General features: G+C 43.0%; 1 protein-coding gene across 1 annotated transcript in view; it reads right to left on the bottom strand.

Moving 5' to 3' along the window:
• Positions 1 to 432: 432 nt before the first annotated feature.
• The window catches only part of LOC138946549 (chitin synthase chs-2-like), a gene marked incomplete in the record, with an annotated part of 102,352 nt that continues 83,134 nt past the window's right edge, over positions 433 to 19,650 (bottom strand). Inside the window, 9 exon segments of the mRNA XM_070317993.1 lie at positions 433 to 4,219; positions 4,581 to 4,816; positions 5,735 to 6,597; positions 7,286 to 7,486; positions 8,016 to 8,151; positions 8,897 to 9,061; positions 10,633 to 10,786; positions 17,749 to 17,851; positions 19,184 to 19,263. Of these exon segments, the coding sequence (XP_070174094.1) occupies positions 3,223 to 4,219; positions 4,581 to 4,816; positions 5,735 to 6,597; positions 7,286 to 7,486; positions 8,016 to 8,151; positions 8,897 to 9,061; positions 10,633 to 10,786; positions 17,749 to 17,851; positions 19,184 to 19,263 (2,935 nt within the window).

Below are 19,650 nucleotides of genomic sequence, written 5' to 3'. Positions count from 1 at the left end.
ACTACATTGGGTGTGCACTTTAAAGATCCCACGATTGACAAAAGGGTCTTTCCTGGCAAAATTGCTTAGGCCCGTGTGACTTGGAATAATAGGCCGTGAAAGGTAAATATGCGCCGAAATGGCTGCAATCTACTGGCCGTATAAAATTTCATCTCACACAGCATCACTGCAGAGCGCCTAGAACTGTACCCACGGAATATGCGCGATATAAGACTCATTGATTGATTGATTGATTGTGTGTGAGTGTGTGAGAGAGAGAGAGAGAGAGAGAGAGAGAGAGAGAGAGAGAGAGAGAGAGAGAGAGAGAGAGAGAGAGAGAGAGAGAGAGAGAGAGAGAGAGAGAGAGAGAGAGAGAGAGAGAGAGAGAGAGAGAGAGAGAGAGAGAGAGAGAGAGAGAGAGGGGATACCAAAAAAAGAACACACTAGCAGACATACATTGATTGCGTTTATTATCACGATTTGCGGAAACACTTTACAAAGCAACACGCTTTGCAGTAAAAACTGAACGTTTGTTATAAAGGCTAGGCATTTTGTAAAATATATAGATCCAGTTAAAGCTTAAATATATATCTGTTACATTGTCGAAAGTAATGCGTCATGGTTTCAGCTTGAACGAAGAAGAAAAAGGGAAAAAACGCAAACAAATAAAACAAATAAAAGTGTGGGTAAAAAGAGAGGAGTGAACTACGTAAGGGTATGACATAATAACAATAATGTTAATAAAAATTATAATAATAGTAATAACAAATAATAATGTAAATGTAAAATGTAAAACAAAATAACAAAAACTGGTTCAAAAAACCGGTACATTAAGTGAACAAGGGTCAAACTAAATGTATCACAATGAATTCAAAACGGACACAAACTAAAGTTTCCCAGACGCCCAATGAGAAATAACGTAAAGTACTGATCATATCTACACAGCATAGCATATAAACAAGTTTTGTTGGCATTTCATTATACATTTCAATTATCCATATTTCCATGTCTTGTAAATGCACGTCACAAGCATCAACCGGCAAGATTGTTAAAACAGTCATCTAGACCTTACCATATGTACCACATTGAAGCTATGTACAACTAATGTACATATTATTTGTTCCGAAATGTTGATGTATGCTTGTTGCAAGATTCATTGTAAAATATGTTTATTTTCATCTACGTCTCTTGCACTGGCGAGGTTCCCGTAAAATGGAACACTGAATGCATTCAACTTCCTAACCTTCAACGTCCTTGCAAAATACGTTCTGAATGATTATCTGCGCAGATGACCGGTTTACTTTCTCAGTAATAGCCGTTTGCGAAAAAATCACCCAAAACGGTTTACTTCATGAAATAGTAAACACAATTTACATTAAAAATTGTTTGTAAATGCTCGAAAGTTATTGATGGATTTGTAAATGAACAAGAATGTGTGGTCTTTCCCTCATACTTTCTTTATTTTACAAACACGTCTTTCTTCCGATCTTTCATGCACACATTTACTCTTGTTCTCTGGAACTCTTTTGTTAAAGATATCGTCTTGGTTGCGTGTGGCAATCAGGAATGACGTCTTTTGTTTTTTAAATAGTTTTTTTTAAACGTGAACAAGTATATGGCACAGTGAACAATATACAGGCTAGACATACGAACACACTCAAAAACAAAAACCCCAAACTTACATTTACCTTTGAATATATAAACATAGAGTGAAGTAATTCTAACAACTATACAACTATTCAGAAGAAGATTCGGAAACCGAAGAAGAAGAAGAAGAAGAAGAAGAAGAAGAAGAAGAAGAAGAAGAAGAAGAAGAAGAAGAACAATAAGAACAAGAACAAGAAGAAAGAAGAAGGATGAGCAAAATGAAAAGAAAAAACATAATCAATTTCACTAAATAAAAAAATTGTTAAGTGCTATTACAGAAACGCTTAATTCACATGCAAAGCAGAAAAAAATATAACACTAAGACAAAAGTTAAAAAGCTCAGCAAAATAACAATCTAAGTTTTAGAATCCAAAGACAAAAAGACACTGGTATCAAAAACTGTTGTTGTATGGCACAAAGCATCACACGGGAATGTCCACATTGCATTCGTCACTCACTGCATTCATTAACATCACAATCTCGCAAATCTCAAGCGCATCAAAAATATACAAACAGCTCCTCTTTTCTTTGACAATCATCACAAAGCACTTCATCTGCAGGATAAAGCAGATACACATATTGTTCTTATCTTGAACTAACACAGAATCAAAATGCAAGCATTTCTCCTTATGTCGAACAGAAACGGATGTTACACCCACTCAGAGCTTAACTTTACAAACAGGGGTATATACGTACTTACGCATGTGAGTCACAGATAATATTTTGTGGTTCTTTTTGCATGAACGTATGAAACAGTCACGGATTATTACTGGCTGTGAATTGTTGATATCGTTGGAAGACATCATGTGTCTCTCTCTGTGGACACTTTTGACTTGTTTTCTAAGCAGGTATTTTCTGTTGATTGTTCAAACCACCGGTGGTACCACGGGGATATTGTTGTCGTCGACTCTAAGGTACTGTATTTTGAGCATTGTGTCAGTTGAACTTTGCCGTGCACAATTTTTGACCTCCAAGTAAAATGTCAGGCAAGGCAAATGATTTTTAGGATTCGAGTGTCCCTGGCAAAGTTCATTTGGAATTCACATTGTCACCGTAATTATTTTGGTTTTGGGATGCTTCTTCAACGAAGAATACAATCAGTATCACTCAGATGTGTGCGTACTTTGTACTGTTGTTGCTTGTTTAGAATGAAGTCCTTTGCTCTGGTTATGTTGTGTAGTCGTCTTTAGTTCACAGAGTTGTCTCGTCTCGAAGCCCAGGAAGACTACCATCCGTTCTTATTGATGAAAGTGAACGTGTTTTGGGGGGTATGTGTGTGGGGGTGTGGAGGGGGACATGGTGGCTTGAAAGGAAATCGAATTGTGTGGATTCAGCGTCGGTTATCTCACCGATTTAGAATACAAAAGGCAGTTTTCATCTATTGAATTGTGCCTGGGTTTGAACGAATTTCTACTTGAAGTGTGTTTATTATGTTGTACCGCCTTTCAGAGGGGTTTCCTACGAACGGATGGAAGTCTTCCTGGATCCCGATAGCAGAACTTGTTTGACCGGTAAGATCAAGAATCAGGACATCATCATCATCATCATCATTGTGGTCGAGAGACTCACGCCACGTTCTCTAGGGACAGGCGGAGATCATCTGTTGAAGCGGTTGAAGCGGTTGACCAGGTCCTCAGCGGTCTCCCTGCGCGGAGGTTGCGTGGCGCGGGATCTCTGCGCCGTGTCGTTGAGGAACTGGTTGATGCTGGATTCGCCCCCGACGTCAGCCGAGTGTTGGCGCAGCAGCTTGGTGTAGCGACGGACGAAGGCGCGACGCAGGGTGTTGTTCTTGTCCACCACGGTACCACGGTTACGCCGCCCTCTCCTCTTCCCTCCCCCTCCCCCTGAGCGAGGTTCCTCCATCATCTCGGGGGGCAGGTCGTGCGGGCCCAGGTTGGGGTTGGACTCGGAGAAGCCCTGGTTCTGGAACATCAGCGGGTAGGGCATCTCGGAGTTGGTATGGCTGGGCACGTCGCTGTCGTAGGCGCGCGGTATTCCATGTCCCCCGCCCGGCATCATGTCGTCAGCCCCGCCGTACAGGTTGCTGGGAGGCCGGCCCTCGGAGGAGCTCATGTACTCGTAGTCCTGGTCAGTCAGGTCCTCGTCGATGCCTCTCAGCCTCTGCAGCATGCGTGCGTACTCCACGGCCTCGCGGATGGCCTTCTTGTGGTCGTACTTCTTCTTGCAGCAGCGGATGTCGGTGGAGGCCAAGATGTGGAGCAGGGTGCCCCAACGATGCCGCAACATGGCGCAGAACTGGATCAGCAGGATGAAGGCGAAGACCACCAGGAAGAGCAGACCGAGAGGCTCGATGGGCAGCGGCTCACCGCCCGGCCTGGGGATGTAGAGACTGACCTTGTCCTTGACGCTCTGCATCATGAAGATGATGATGATCCAGAAGGCGTTCATCATGAAGAAGGCGAAGGCCACGTTGTTTCTCATGGACTTGAGGTCAGCGGCCACCTTGGCCTCGTGCACCTTGTCCTTGCTGAGCGGGTGCAGGTACTTGGCGATGCAGCGCTGCCAGAACTCGATCTCGCGCATGGGCAGGTACTGCACCTCGCCGTTCCGCAGTCCCATGTCCTCCAGCCACCTGCAAGTAGAACACACACGTCACGTCACAACTACACTGTTGGAGAAAAGAACCCGGACAGAAGTCAGGTTTAGAGACAGGAACATGTTTTAATTATTTTAACACCTTGCAAATCACAATAAATTATCCAGAGATGGATAGCGCGGTCTCGGAAAAGAATAACTGTCTCTATCTACGTTAAATGTCAAATGTTGGTTACAAATACAAATAAAGTAGAACCCCTTTTAAAGAACTCAAACATTCTGAGAAAATCAGACTTAAAACGGGAGAAAATGTACAGAGGTTATGAACATAAAGTCTGAAAGAACAGGTTCTTAAAAAGAAGGTAGTGGGGAGACGTATATTATTTCACGGGACGTACCTGGGGTTGATGAGCTCATCTCTCTCCTCCTCCAGCAGGTGTTCCTCTTCGTCAGTAGAAGAGCTGGTGGAGGAAGCGTCCCCGTGCTCAGCCTCCTCCTCGATGTCGTCGATGTTGGATCGCTTGGAGTGGCGTGAGCGGGAGGACGAGCGGCGCCGTTGGTGGAAGCTGCTGGACGTACCGCTGGTCGCCACTGTCCGCAGACCCGTCTCCACCTTGTCCAGCTTCTCCATCACCTGTGGGGAACATATATTTGATGTTTAATTTGAATACACCTGGTCGATATTTTTCCATTACCTGTGACAAAGATACATAGAACTGGTTGTTTGAGACACTTGTAGTGAAATTGTTCCATTACCTGTTGCAAAGGTATATATTATTGGATTTTTTCTCGGGTGGGGGCATTTTGGTATATTTGATCTTCTTTGGGAATTCCCGCCCCAAACCATTGGGCTGTTGCAATACAGCGGGATAGTTGCTTCAGAAAATGTTCTTTTATGGGGGTAAAAGGGCCTGCTGAGACTATTCCGCAGACATGTCTCCACCTTGTCCAGCTTCTTCATCACCTGTTGGAAACACATAGAGAGGTGGTTGCAATAGAAAGTTTATATTTTGGAGGGTGTGGGGGCCTGTTTTAGCCTATCGTCTGTCTCCAGGAAACAAAGCCTTGTTATAGTAGGCCACAGAGCTAAATTTGGCGTTGTCAGCACAAGAATCTAGAGCTACATTTGCCGCGGGCCGATGTCCTCTAAGCCATCAGAATGTCTCAGGATGCATGGATTAAGAATACTGTGTACTCGACTATTGTCAGACTCACCCATGCACCCTGCTGATTGATATCACCTCCACGAGAAATGCGTTGAGAGAGAGAGACAGACGTTTCTGAGGGCTGTCCTTCATTAAGCCCGAAGTCGACTTCGCAAAGACTTAGCAACGGTTTTTTTTTTACCGAAAATGCAGTGCCAAAGCTGTGTAGACTTCGTGAAGAACACTTCGCCCAGTTAATTTGAGGCTTTTGGTGTTGGTATTGGGAACATATCTTTGCCCTCATGGAAGTTTGGGCTGCTCTATGATTGGGGAGAGGAAGCTGCCGTACAGTCCGGTCACCCATGTTTGTTTCTTGTTCCTGCATGCGTGTATTTGTGTTTACTGACCTGTCTGAGAATCTCGGTGTTGATGTCAGGGTTGCGCGAGCCACACAGACGCCTCAGGCCGCCGAAGAACTTGGCGCAGCACGCGCTCTCCTCCTCCTGTTTATGCATCCAGGCCATCCAACCCTGCTGGCTGTCGTGGATCTTCACCTCGCGCTCGTCCTGCGCCTTCTGCACGCGCGACGCGACCTCCCTCGTTCCCCACGACACTACGTGCAGGTTGCACATGCCGTACACCATCAGCACCACGTAGCCAGCGGGGATGCACAGGAAGTAGAGCGCGCCGCCCAGCAGACACAGGAACTCTTGCGGATGGAACATGGCGGAGATGACGAAGATGGCGATCAGCAGCAGCAAGAAAATGGCGTTGGGGGAGACGATTGTGTCTTCAGCGATCTGGACCACCGTACCAACGATGACAGCCATCATGAGGAGAGAGTAGATCGCGCTGAGGATGGCCGCCAGGGAGAGCTGTAACTGGGGCTTGGTCATGAAGCAGACGACGAGGTAGAGCGCTGCGGGGCCGATGGACAGCACGTAGCTCTGCCACAGCGAGATCCGCATCACGGCGTTGAAGGCTCCAGCCATCATGAGCAAGATGGTGGCCGGGCCCAGGATGGTGGAGATCATCAGCAGGCCCTGGTAGAACATGTACAGGTAGGAGATGTTGTCGTTGATCTTCACGGTGGTGCGGTAGCTCTGCAGCAGGTCCATGATGTTGGCCAGGGTGGAGGGGATCCAGCGACGTCTCTGGTTGAAGAACTCGTTGAAACCCTCCGGGGCGTGTGTCATGGCGTCTGAGGCGGCGCAGTACTCCACTCGGTAACCTTGCTGTAGCATCAGCGTACACAGCCACCTGTCCTCTCCTGGAACACGAACATAACAGAGAATATATTAAAGCCATATGTACTCGATGACTATACACGCTAATTGCTTTACCAACAGCTGGAGACAGACTAAATTAAGTTCCCTGCAAAATATTGTGGTCTAGGACCCCTTAAATGTTGAGATATTTGAATTTTCATTTTGATCTGGATCGTCCTATTTATAGATTTGGCAACACATGTAACGTTGATGCAAGGGAGAGAACACCGCGGCTTTGTTGACATCCTCACTTTTTCAGAGGCTAGAACAAGCTGTAATGCATGTATTATGGTCCGCGCATGGTGACGTATCGTCATTATATGGTCTTATGGTGCGTTTGACATCGATTGTGGGCAAACTACACTTTGTAAACACGGGAGTGCGTTAGTATGCCTTTAACGTGGGACATTTAGCACCATGAGTCGTCGCGGTAATTTTCAACATTGATTGAGTCTTTGAGAGTGAATTTTTACAGTCGTTATCCTCGGAAACACGAATCCAAAACTGCGATGGTTCCACTTTTAAAATGAACAACCTGATTGGCTTATACTTTGACATTCCACGTTTCACCTGAAGCTCAAATCCATTCATTACCTCGATTTGTCACACACGAACAAAGTTTTTTTGATACCCAGCTGGTTATGAATGAAAACCCGGGAAAATGATGACAAAAACTCTTGTTGTACGAACCTTGATCGTACTGCAAGTAGTGTCTGGCCTCAGAGGAGCGGGTAGCGTATGTTCGCATGACGTTGTCGTCCATGAGGGAGGATCCACGGAACAGGGAGAAGCAGCCGGGGCTACACAACACGCAGCCCAGCATGTGCTCGGCCGCCTTCTGCAGCCAATGGCCCACAGCATACTCGAACATCTGGTACCACACCATGGGACCTGCACGATACAATATTGCCGTCAACACCAGTTCACATTCTGCCGCTGACAAACTGCTAACAAGCAGCTACCCATGCACTCATGTTTTTGAATTTTGGCTCACTTCGATAAGTGAAGGCGTTGAAGAAGAGCTGTTCTACAACAGAAGATGTTTGGAAATAACTGTGCCGGGTGTTTATGGGCTGTGAAAGAGAGACATTATAGGCCAGTAACTATCGAGAGTTGGGTCTGAAACACGTGCACAAGGCGTACGTGTGAAAAGCTTTCTCCACTAAAAGCGAGGTAATTAATTCACTCGAGCACAACCCATACAAAGCCAACAGAGTTATTTCCGGAGTTCGTCTATTGAGTTCGATAATTGGAAGCATTAAACAGTGATGCTATCGAGTTTAAATGTTCACATATATATCCACTTCTACGTCTTCAAACGGTGCGAATCTACTCTCTATAGGACTCTCCTTAGCACTCGCTAGCTCTGTGGATAAAACATCCAATGAAAACCAAAAGAAGACAGGCCAGTGTGTCATACCTGATCCCACTGGGTGAATACGACCACAGGCGGCTCCGACCTTCTTGCTCTTCTTCATCCTGTCCACCAGCAGCTGCACGGCATGAGGCTTGAAGTCCACGTCTCCGTCCAGCGCCAGGATGTACGTGTTCTCCGCCTGGGGGACAAGTAAGGGAGATGTTAGAACAGACACAAGCAGACAGACAGACACAACCGTATGCACATTGACGTACAGACACATAGACCAGCCGACCAACAGACAAACACGCCGACCGGCAGATAGACTTGTATGCATGCCCGCAGTCAACTCTCACTTTTAGCTTCAAGAAAGCTGTTAGGGTAAGGGTTAGGGTAAGGGTTAGGGTTAGGTTGTTCACGACCTGATTAATCTCCCCATGTTAGCGCATGCGCATTGACCGCAATGAGAAGGATTGTTCAGGCACAGTTTTAAGTTCGTGACATCGGTACACCGATTCTGCTGACAGGCTAAACGAAATGAGGAGCCTGGTGCGTTCTACTCATCAGTGGACAGACCGAGCTCTGCAGCCCTGGCAGGCAGTCGGTCTAGGGGAGGGACCACCGTGAAACGTCCAGGACCATGGTGCAGGACCCACACGGTGCCTAACAGCTCCACCATGTAATGTACGCTTCACGACGGACACACCGGACTGAATCTACACTCTAGACACACCGGACTGCATCTACACTCTAGACAAGCTTTGATGCCTACGTGCACAAGGAATTGCTCAGGAATTTACCTGAAGAGGGTTTCCTTGTAAAAGTGAACACCCGAGTTGACTGGTTTAGTCTTCTAGATCACTCGGTTTAAATTACTCTGGGATCACATATATGAGAATAAAGTGGGCTGTATCTACACTCTCGACACACGCTGTGATGCCTACCTGCACCAGGACTCGCTCGGGGATGTACTTGAAGAGGTTGCCCTTGACGAAGTGACCTCCCGAGTTGCGCCACTTGTCGTCACGCTCCATGGTGGACTGGGACTGCAGCTCCTGGTCTTGTTGCCCCAGCAACCGGTAGCCCAGCAGGTAGTACATGTACATCACCTGGAACGACAAGAAGGTGTAACAATTATAGACGATGTTCGGAAATAACTCTGACAGGTTTTATGAGTTTTGGTTGATTTTGTTTCCCTCGTTTCAAAATAAACACTGAGACAAGCCTACAATGTGACCAAAGCAAGGACAAGGACAATGACAACAATGCATACTTTATTGTCTGTCTTTACAAAACAAAATGTACGACACGTGTAGATCCCCTCAGTGATTCGATGGACAAGCGGCAAGGAAAAACACATCAACTCTTTCACCACCCATAAAAACCCGCGACAGAAATATGTCCAGAATGTGTCAACATGTATTAGGAACAATGTCCACTCTTAGCCCACTAGTCGTGGTTGGGATTGGAAACCTTCCATAGGGAAGGCCGACGTCTCAACCACTAGTCCAAACCCCAGGACATGTACATTGCTTAACATCCTCGATGTCTCAACCACTAGTCCAAACCCCAGGACATGTACACCGCTTAACATCCTCGATGTCTCAACCACTAGTCCAAACACCAGGACATGTACACCGCTTAACATCCTCGATGTCTCAACCACTAGTCCAAACCCCAGGACATGTACACCGCTTAACATCCTCGATGTCTCAACCACTAGTCCAAACCCTAGGACATGTACACCGCTTAACATCCTCGACGTCTCAACCACTAGTCCAAACCCCAGGACATGTACCTTGCTTAACATCCTCGATGTCCCAACCACTAGTCCAAACCCCAGGACATGTACCTTGCTTAACATCCTCGATGTCTCAACCACTAGTCCAAACCCTAGGACATGTACACCGCTTAACATCCTCGACGTCTCAACCACTAGTCCAAACCCCAGGACATGTACCTTGCTTAACATCCTCGATGTCCCAACCACTAGTCCAAACCCCAGGACATGTACCTTGCTTAACATCCTCGACGTCTCAACCACTAGTCCAAACCCCAGGACATGTACACCGCTTAACATCCTCGATGTCTCAACCACTAGTCCAAACCCCAGGACATGTACACCGCTTAACATCCTCGATGTCTCAACCACTAGTCCAAACCCCAGGACATGTACACCGCTTAACATCCTCGATGTCTCAACCACTAGTCCAAACCCCAAGACATGTACACCGCTTAACATCCTCGATGTCTCAACCACTAGTCCAAACCCTAGGACATGTACACCGCTTAACATCCTCGATGTCTCAACCACTAGTCCAAACCCCAGGACATGTACACCGCTTAACATCCTCGATGTCTCAACCACTAGTCCAAACCCCAGGACATGTACACCGCTTAACATCCTCGATGTCTCAACCACTAGTCCAAACCCCAGGACATGTACACCGCTTAACATCCTCGATGTCTCAACCACTAGTCCAAACCCCAGGACATGTACACCGCTTAACATCCTCGACGTCTCAACCACTAGTCCAAACCCCAGGACATGTACACCGCTTAACATCCTCGATGTCTCAACCACTAGTCCAAACCCCAGGACATGTACACCGCTTAACATCCTCGACGTCTCAACCACTAGTCCAAACCCCAGGACATGTACACCGCTTAACATCCTCACCTGTGACCATCGCTTCTTGTGTCTGATCTTGTGCTTGTCCTTGATGTGGGCGATGAGCAGGTTGCCGCCGGGCAGTGTCCAGACCAGGCGTCCTCCGTACGGTGTAGGGATCTTCACTGGGGGCAGTAGTGTCACCTCGCTCTCATGGATTGCACTGTGCAAAACAAACAGGTACATTGTTATAGCGCCTTCTCAGACAACACTGCGTACAATGTCATATTTGGTTAACAACAACAACAACAACAACAACAACAACAACAACAACAACAACAACAACAACAACAACAACAACAACAACAACAACAACAACAACAACAACAACAACAACAACAACAACAACAACCAATTATGTGTCGATCTATTTCACTTAGAATTCTTGTTTTGTAAAGCGCTTCGAGCTGTGGTAAGTGCTATATAAATGTTCTATATATTATTATCATCATTAGTATTATTTGTTTGTTTGCGATTGAACGCACAAAAACATGCACTATTTTGCTGTCTCAACCAGTTGTGTTTGTGTTTGCAAAAGCGAATGCATAAAAAAATAGCGAGTATTAGCAAAGTGCTCCAAGAGAATGTTGGTCTACGTATTATTTTATCCTTCTGTTTTTGATTAGAGGGGAGAGGAAAAGTGACAATAGGTCCATAAACGACAACAGACTACCACAAAGAAAGAAAAAGAAACGGCATAGAACAAAAGATAAATTTGAGGTTTATCTTAATATTCATTCGAGGCTGACTTAAAATATATCAGATTGCTTTCTATTAACAAAACCAATGCCGTAATACGGATTTACATATCATTCTTTCCAATGTGTGTACATCAACAAGATGCAAGCATTCGAACCTCGTGTCGGATCATGTCAACGAAGGATACCGCTGGGCCCAGGGATCGAACCCGTCATGACAAAAGAACAAGGTTTCAGTCAAGTGTACACTACATTGGGGTGTGCACGTTAAAGATCCCACGATTGACAAAAGGGTCTTTCCTGGCAAAATTGTATAGGCATAGATAAAAATGTCCATCAAATACCCGTGTTACTTGGAATAAAGGCCGTGAAAGGTGAATGCTCGCCCTAATAGGCTTGAGGTTTGCTGGCCGATGTGAATGCGTGATATATTGTGTAAAAAATTCCATCTCACACGGCATTAATAGGAAATATGCGCCTTGAGTCGCCTCGTGTGGTGAGATATGTGCGCGATATAAATTCTCGTAAAATAAAAAAAAAATAAAAAAAAGGAGCAATATCCACTATGCCACACGCCCACCCTTCAAAACAAAGTCGTGACTTAACGCTTGAAAGGAAAGCTTTTTTTGTTTTTAGTCTACGCAAAATTCTTCTCTTTAACTTACTTTCCAAAATGAATGAGCTTCTAATTAACAGACAAGGTCGTTCTGGACCTATGACAAAAATGGGGTCTTACTTGTCCTGACATTTTAAAGATAATTAATTATTTGTCCTAAATCTTCATCAGCCTACTTTCCCCGAGTGTGAATGAGGACGGTTACCCAACAGTGCCAGGAACAAGGATCTGGTTTTGACAAGATGAAAACAGTTAGAAAGGAGAGAAAAAAGAAAGACAGGACACAGACAGAAAGCTTATGAGAAGTAGAAATAAACCGACTCTACAAATGGAATCATACAAATCATCGGGATGTGCAAATACAGAGATCCGCTTTCTCCAAATCCTTGGGCTGCGAGGACCGTTTCTTTGCCCCCCCCCCCCACCCCACCAACCGATTATCCCCTCTACCCCCTCCCCCTTGTGGGCCCCCCAAAGTGTCCTTTGTGTAGCATCTTATTGCAAACAGCCTCCCTTTTCGCCTGCTGTATTGACATTTCCCAGCTTCGGCCCCTTCTTGTGCACACAACTTTTCCGCCCGTCTTGTTTTTGTTTTCCTTTACCGCTTTTTATTTTCTGTTAGCGCGGGATTTCTATAACCACCAACCCCCCGCCACATACACACACACACACACACACACACACACACACACACACACACACACACACACACACACACACACACACACACACACACACACACACACACACACACTCCTTTCCCAGCGCACATTATTTTAAAGCTTTACAAAAAAGAAGAAAAAAAAGTTTTTTGTGTTTCGAAATATTCAATTTCTGATTACAATTAACGGAATTCGTGTTCGAGTTTCTTTCTGTGTTCAGTACTCGCAGTTCACTTCCTAGGTTTTGTTTCTCATACGTTTCTTTGTGTCTCCCGAGTTCATTTCCTTCCTGTTAGTATTATCTATTTGTAATAGTTTTGTGGCATAATTAATGGATTTTAAGTCTATCCCGACAGTGATCTTTGTGTTGTCATTACATTTATCGTTGTTCTGTTTAACCTGGTTTTTTTTCTTCTTTGAATTATTTTTCAGCCAGGATGTGTTGGTCGTGTTGTGTTAAACTATCTATTGTGTTAAACTGTCTATTGTGTTAAACTCTCTATTTTGTTCAATCAATGTTCCTGTCAGTGCCATGTTCTGTTCGTGTAGAATTTTTTCAGTCGCTTGTTGTTCTCAGTGTTTAAGAAGCCAAACCGGATTTCCCACCTTGATACAATGCACAATCTGATCTCGATTCTGTGCCATACAGCGCTCAATCCCATCTTTAACCTTCATCCCTATCGCCAAACCCTCACTTTTCCTTTCTCTTTCTAAACAAAGAACATTCTTCAAATATAATTGTCATAAAATGAATATTTTATCGGAAACGCAACCGGTAGCCAGGGGAGGTAGCCAGCTCACTGACTTCACCCAGTTCTGTCCCTTTGCCCCAAAAGGGGGGAACAATCGGCTACAATGTATCAGTAGGGCACTGCGGTAGTGGCTTGCTTGTTCCTCAACTGTTGTCTCTACCGCTAAAGCCGCCCTTCCAGCAAACACAACGTGACGACAGCGAGAGCACGACCAACCAGTTCTCCCCCCTTTTTCATATCACCCCGCCATCCGCTCACCCTCCTCCTCACAAAAAAACCCCACCCCTTCTATCCCTCCCCATTCGAACTCGCTGGCCGCTGTGTGTGTGTGTACCGTCCGGAAGAGTTCATTCAATGCGCCACAAAAAAAAGAAGGGAATGCGAGCCAGAAACATGCACGTTTTTAATCACTAAGATCTGGGCGGATTTACTCGGTTCATTCAAACTGGGTCCGAATCAGTTGGACTGCCAGATGTAAATTGTTTAATGATATCATAAGAAAGTGTACGAGAAATGGTGTATGTCCATTTCAATCCGAACAAAGAGATGCTGAACAAAGACGCGATTTAGGATACGAGTATAATAAATATGTGACCCTCCACCACGGAATGAGTCGCATGTCACCTTTGCATGATTTTCATATTTTTACATTTTCCTAAAGAGTTTGTTATGCTCTATCCAGTGGTGAAAACCGTTTTAGAAAAGAGCGGAAACTGTTTGAGTTATACGCCTGTGACTAAGGTGACCCTCACACTGTTACCATACACTCTCCGGACTTATATCAAGCCTAGCGCAGAACCGCGCGAGGTGACATGCGACTCATTTCGTGGTGGAGGGTCACATATGATCATTTAAGCGTAATAAGATTTCAATAATTCATGAACTTTTTACATATAAGTATTCTAAAATGTCGTATCAGTGGCGTGCTCCTTGTCCAAACTGAATGCATGATAAGCTTTTTAGATCTTCATCGGTATTCAATTAATACTTTCCTTAACATTTATTCCATGTTTCTTTGCCTTCCCTTTCCCGGACATCCAATTAACCTGAGTTTGTCAAGCAACCTCTTCCACAAACCAAACTTCTTATATCAACGTAAGTATTTATTCTAATATATTTGCAAGTACTGAAAAAAATGCACACACAAAAAGTAGCTCTATTCAGAACGCTGCCGCGAAGAAGCTGTATGATAAACGGCGCTGTATTGACACACCGTATTTTGTAAACTTCAAAAGAAACACGTTTACCTCTTCATAAAAACCTATCCCTAAATGTACTACTTTCATTTACATAAGCAGGCTTTTGTACGAGTGTGAGACGCGAGTTTCAAAGGGAGATGCAAGCATCTGTTCATGGTATTAATCATTTACTAGTCTCACACTTACACCAAGAGAATGCGACATCACGAGCAGACAAAGGAGAGAAAATGAAAAACAAGGCCGGGGTTTGTAAGTAAACAATGCAACTTTAGGCAATCCAGCCTGTTTTGGAGTGTTTTTTCCCCGGTCATTTTCCAAGCAGCAGCAGCCCCCCCCCCCCCCCTCAAAAAAAAAAAAAACCCACACACCCACATATAAATAAATAAATAAATAAATTGATAGATGAATAAATGAATTTGTTAATTAACTAATGAATTAAACAATAAGCAAATAAATACATAAATAAATAAATACATAAATAAAGAAATATACAAAAATGTAAAACTTTAAAAATAACTGTAAATAAACAACACATTAAAATATAAAAGCAATGCTAATTATGGCTTTATTTTTCCCCATTCCTCAAAGCATTAATATGGAGAGAGAGAGAGAGAGAGAGAGAGAGAGAGAGAGAGAGAGAGAGAGAGAGAGAGAGAGAGAGAGAGAGAGAGAGAGAGAGAGAGAGAGGAGAGAGAGAGAGAGAGAGAGAGAGAGAGAGAGAGAGAGAGAGAGAGAGAGAGAGAGAGAGAGATTAGTTTTGATATTATGATCCTAACCTTAACTATTATGAGCTGACTATTTGGGGTTTTATAATATTTAAGAGAGAGAGAGAGAGAGAGAGAGAGAGAGAGAGAGAGAGAGAGAGAGAGAGAGAGAGAGAGAGAGAGAGAGACATTGACCCCCTCCTACACAAGTGTCATGCTTATGCAAACCTTCAGAGCTAAGCAGATAATAAACCCTCTTAAAAGCAAATAGGCAGAAACACCCGCTTCTGTTAAAACATCTACGCAAACAGCCTCACAGCTTGGAAAAGAAATCCTCACAGTTTTATGAAAGATAAACACATTTTCATAAAAGATAGGCAAAATAAACTGGACATTTGAAAGGAATCTGCAAGAAAGCCGTTCTCGTATTGACACGAATAGAGTGTGTGTCAACCGAGGCTAGCCAAGACTACCAGAGGGGGAAACAGGGTTACCGGGGGGCAGGAGAGGCACGATGAGACCCGACAAACATTCCTCACGGAATTTCAAACATGCGGGTAAGCTTGGAAAGGGAGTCTTTTTTTTTTAACCTTCCTTCATTGGGTGCTTACAGCTTTTTCTCTTTCTTTTCTTTTCCTTTATTTTTCCCCCTAATGTTCTGTCTGTTGATGAGCATTCTGAATGATTATTTCATGTCCATTTTGGAGACTGTCTGCATAACATTTAACCGGATTTCATGAAACACGTTTTGTAAGAACACTGTCTTCCGAAGAAACATACGCTAATACAGTCTGGAAACGTCTAGCTACACAGCATACTCTCGAAGCTTAAGAAGGGTAAAGACAAAAATACAGTGAACAAGACAACATTTAATAGAAAGTGTAATGTGTTACACACTGAAGACGACATTTAATAGAAAGTGTAATGTGTTACACACTGAAGACGACATTTAATAGAAAGTGTAATGTGTTACACACTGAAGACGACATTTAATAGAAAGTGTAATGTGTTACACACTGAAGACGACATTTAATTGAAAGTGTAATGTGTTACACACTGAAGACGACATTTAATTGAAAGTGTAATGTGTTACACACTGAAGACGACATTTAATAGAAAGTGTAATGTGTTACACACTGACGACGACATTTAATAGAAAGTGTAATGTGTTACACACTGACGACGACATTTAATAGAAAGTGTAATGTGTTACACACTGAAGACGACATTTAATAGAAAGTGTAATGTGTTACACACTGACGATGACATTTAATAGAAAGTGTAATGTGTTACACACTGAAGACGACATTTAATAGAAAGTGTAATGTGTTACACACTGAAGACGACATTTAATAGAAAGTGTAATGTGTTACACACTGACGACGACATTTAATAGAAAGTGTAATGTGTTACACACTGAAGACGACATTTAATAGAAAGTGTAATGTGTTACACACTGACGACGACATTTAATAGAAAGTGTAATGTGTTACACACTCAAGACGACATTTAATAGAAAGTGTAATGTGTTACACACTGACGACGACATTTAATAGAAAGTGTAATGTGTTACACACTCAAGACGACATTTAATAGAAAGTGTAATGTGTTACACACTCAAGACGACATTTAATAGAAAGTGTAATGTGTTACACACTCAAGACGACATTTAATAGAAAGTGTAATGTGTTACACACTCAAGACGACATTTAATAGAAAGTGTAATGTGTTACACACTGACGACGACATTTAATAGAAAGTGTAATGTGTTACACACTCAAGACGACATTTAATAGAAAGTGTAATGTGTTACACACTCAAGACAACATTTAATAGAAAGTGTAATGTGTTACACACTGAAGACGACATTTAATAGAAAGTGTAATGTGTTACACACTGACGATGACATTTAATAGAAAGTGTAATGTGTTACACACTCAAGACGACATTTAATAGAAAGTGTAATGTGTTACACACTCAAGACGACATTAATTTAGTAGACACTGTAATGTGTTACACACCCAAGACGACATTTAATAGAAAGTGTAATGTGTGACACACCGAAGACGATATTTAATAGACACTGTAATGTGTTACACACTGAATACGGCATTTAACATTTAGACATTGTGCAAAAGACGGCAACTGATAAAAAAATCCAATTCTAGCGCAAGGCGATTACCACAAAACGTACTGCGTGCAATACGACAAAGAATTTCCAGTTGCAAGTATCATGCTTTGATTTAATCTCAAAACCCTCGATACCATAAATCGAAATATATAATATTTAATCAAAATATAACGTGAATGATGGTGTCACGTAAGAATTCTAGTTTCTTTTGCATGTCTCTTGAGGAAGTGACAAAGAATTTCAAGAACAAAGTTTGTCAATGTGACTTCATGTAGAAAATTAGTCATAAGGTCACCACCTGCCTGTGCATATATCGGTATCGTATGTCATTAAACCAAGCCAATGAAGACCTAAACAACCAACCTTGCCGCCTCATCCACGTTGTTGACGAGTTGCACGAGGAAATCGTTGGGCATCCATACCCCGTGAATGTTGTAGTCCATGGCGTCATCCATGAAAATGTTAGCTGTGCACGTACAACACACAGGGTCAGGGTCAAGGTTACAGGGTCACGATCACAACATGCAGGGTCAAGGTCACAACATGCAGGGCAGGATAAAATACTAGGAGGAACATGCAGGAGAAATACACTGAAATAGTACCACGTTTATACATGATACAAGCTACACAATGCTGGGTAAGGGAAACAGGAATATCACTTAGCTACAAACAACACGGACAATAAACACACCATAAATACAAACTTCACTTAGCTACAAACAACACGGACAATAAACACAGCATAAATACAAACTTCACTTAGCTACAAACAACACGGACAATAAACACAGCATAAATACAAACTTCACTTAGCTACAAACAACACGGACAATAAACACACCATAAATACAAACTTCACTTAGCTACAAACAACACGGACAATAAACACAGCATAAATACAAACTTCACTTAGCTACAAACAACACAGACAATAAACACAGCATAAATACAAACTTCACTTAGCTACAAACAACACGGACAATAAACACAGCATAAATACAAACTTCACTTAGCTACAAACAACACGGACAATAAACACACCATAAATACAAACTTCACTTAGCTACAAACAACACAGACAATAAACACAGCATAAATACAAACTTCACTTAGCTACAAACAACACGGACAATAAACACAGCATAAATACAAACTTCACTTAGCTACAAACAACACGGACAATAAACACAGCATAAATACAAACTGCAGAATAAAAACAAACAAACAAACAACGTCAACAAAAAGAACAAAATATCACGCTGTTGCAAAAACAAGTGCAATACAAGTTAAAATAAATCATTAGACGGATAAAACGCAACAACATCACGTTGCAAAACAAGTCTGGATAGTTAGTAAAGGTTGGAAGAATAACACAATGTGTACACATGAAAAGATAGTCTGGCAGACAGGCAACAACGAGGGCAGTACAAAACGGACGACATACAATGGGAACAAATGAGGAGATGCGCACTCACGTTAAAACAAAAAATATTACAATATTAAAACCGTGCTAGCGGCCGTCTGAGTAACAACACGGAAAACGAGTCGGTGTTTATAAGGGGCTCCGCTCACATATGTAACTTCAGCAGGACCGACGACGCACTGCAGATTATCCCAGCCTGCTACACGTTGCATGACAGGAAAACAGGCCAAGTACTCGTCATAATCCCTATCGCGGCATAAATAATAGGCAGTGCGTCGTCTGTGCCGCTGAAACTGCGCAGGTATATTCTGCCCATAAGCGGGACAGGAGACACAAAAGGTGAAACAACCTGCAGAACAAGACGTTTTCACTTACCTTCAAACTCGTAGTAATCAGGATCCTGTACGTTGAAGTAATCTTGGGCGTTCCTTCGGGCACTCTGGTCGATGTCAAGCCTGAGAAACAAAGGGAATGGTGATGAGTACATTGAACACACACATTTCACAACACCAATATATATTAAAACAAATATGGGAACACAGAACCTGCCATCCTTACACATTTTCACACGTCACATTACTTCAACAGCTTTGTTTTCTAAACATGTGTAACTATGTGTCTATTACTTATCTTACGTATTTTTCATCTTTTTAAAAACAATGTTTCTAGATTATCTTATATAACTATAAGTGGTCGTTGTCTATGAATTATTTTAATGCTTGTATGTTATTTCTTACGAGGAAACTTTTTACATGTAAAATGTTGAATTTTAATGTCTAATGGTAAAGCGCCATGAGACTGCCATTTGGTGGTGAACAGCGCTATAAAAGAATGTTTTATTA

This window comes from Littorina saxatilis, linkage group LG1 (genome assembly GCF_037325665.1).
Source record: "Littorina saxatilis isolate snail1 linkage group LG1, US_GU_Lsax_2.0, whole genome shotgun sequence".
Classification (NCBI taxonomy): Eukaryota; Metazoa; Mollusca; class Gastropoda; order Littorinimorpha; family Littorinidae; genus Littorina; species Littorina saxatilis.
The sequence above is the reverse complement of the archived record's forward strand: the minus strand, read 5'-3'. Positions and strand labels throughout refer to the sequence as shown.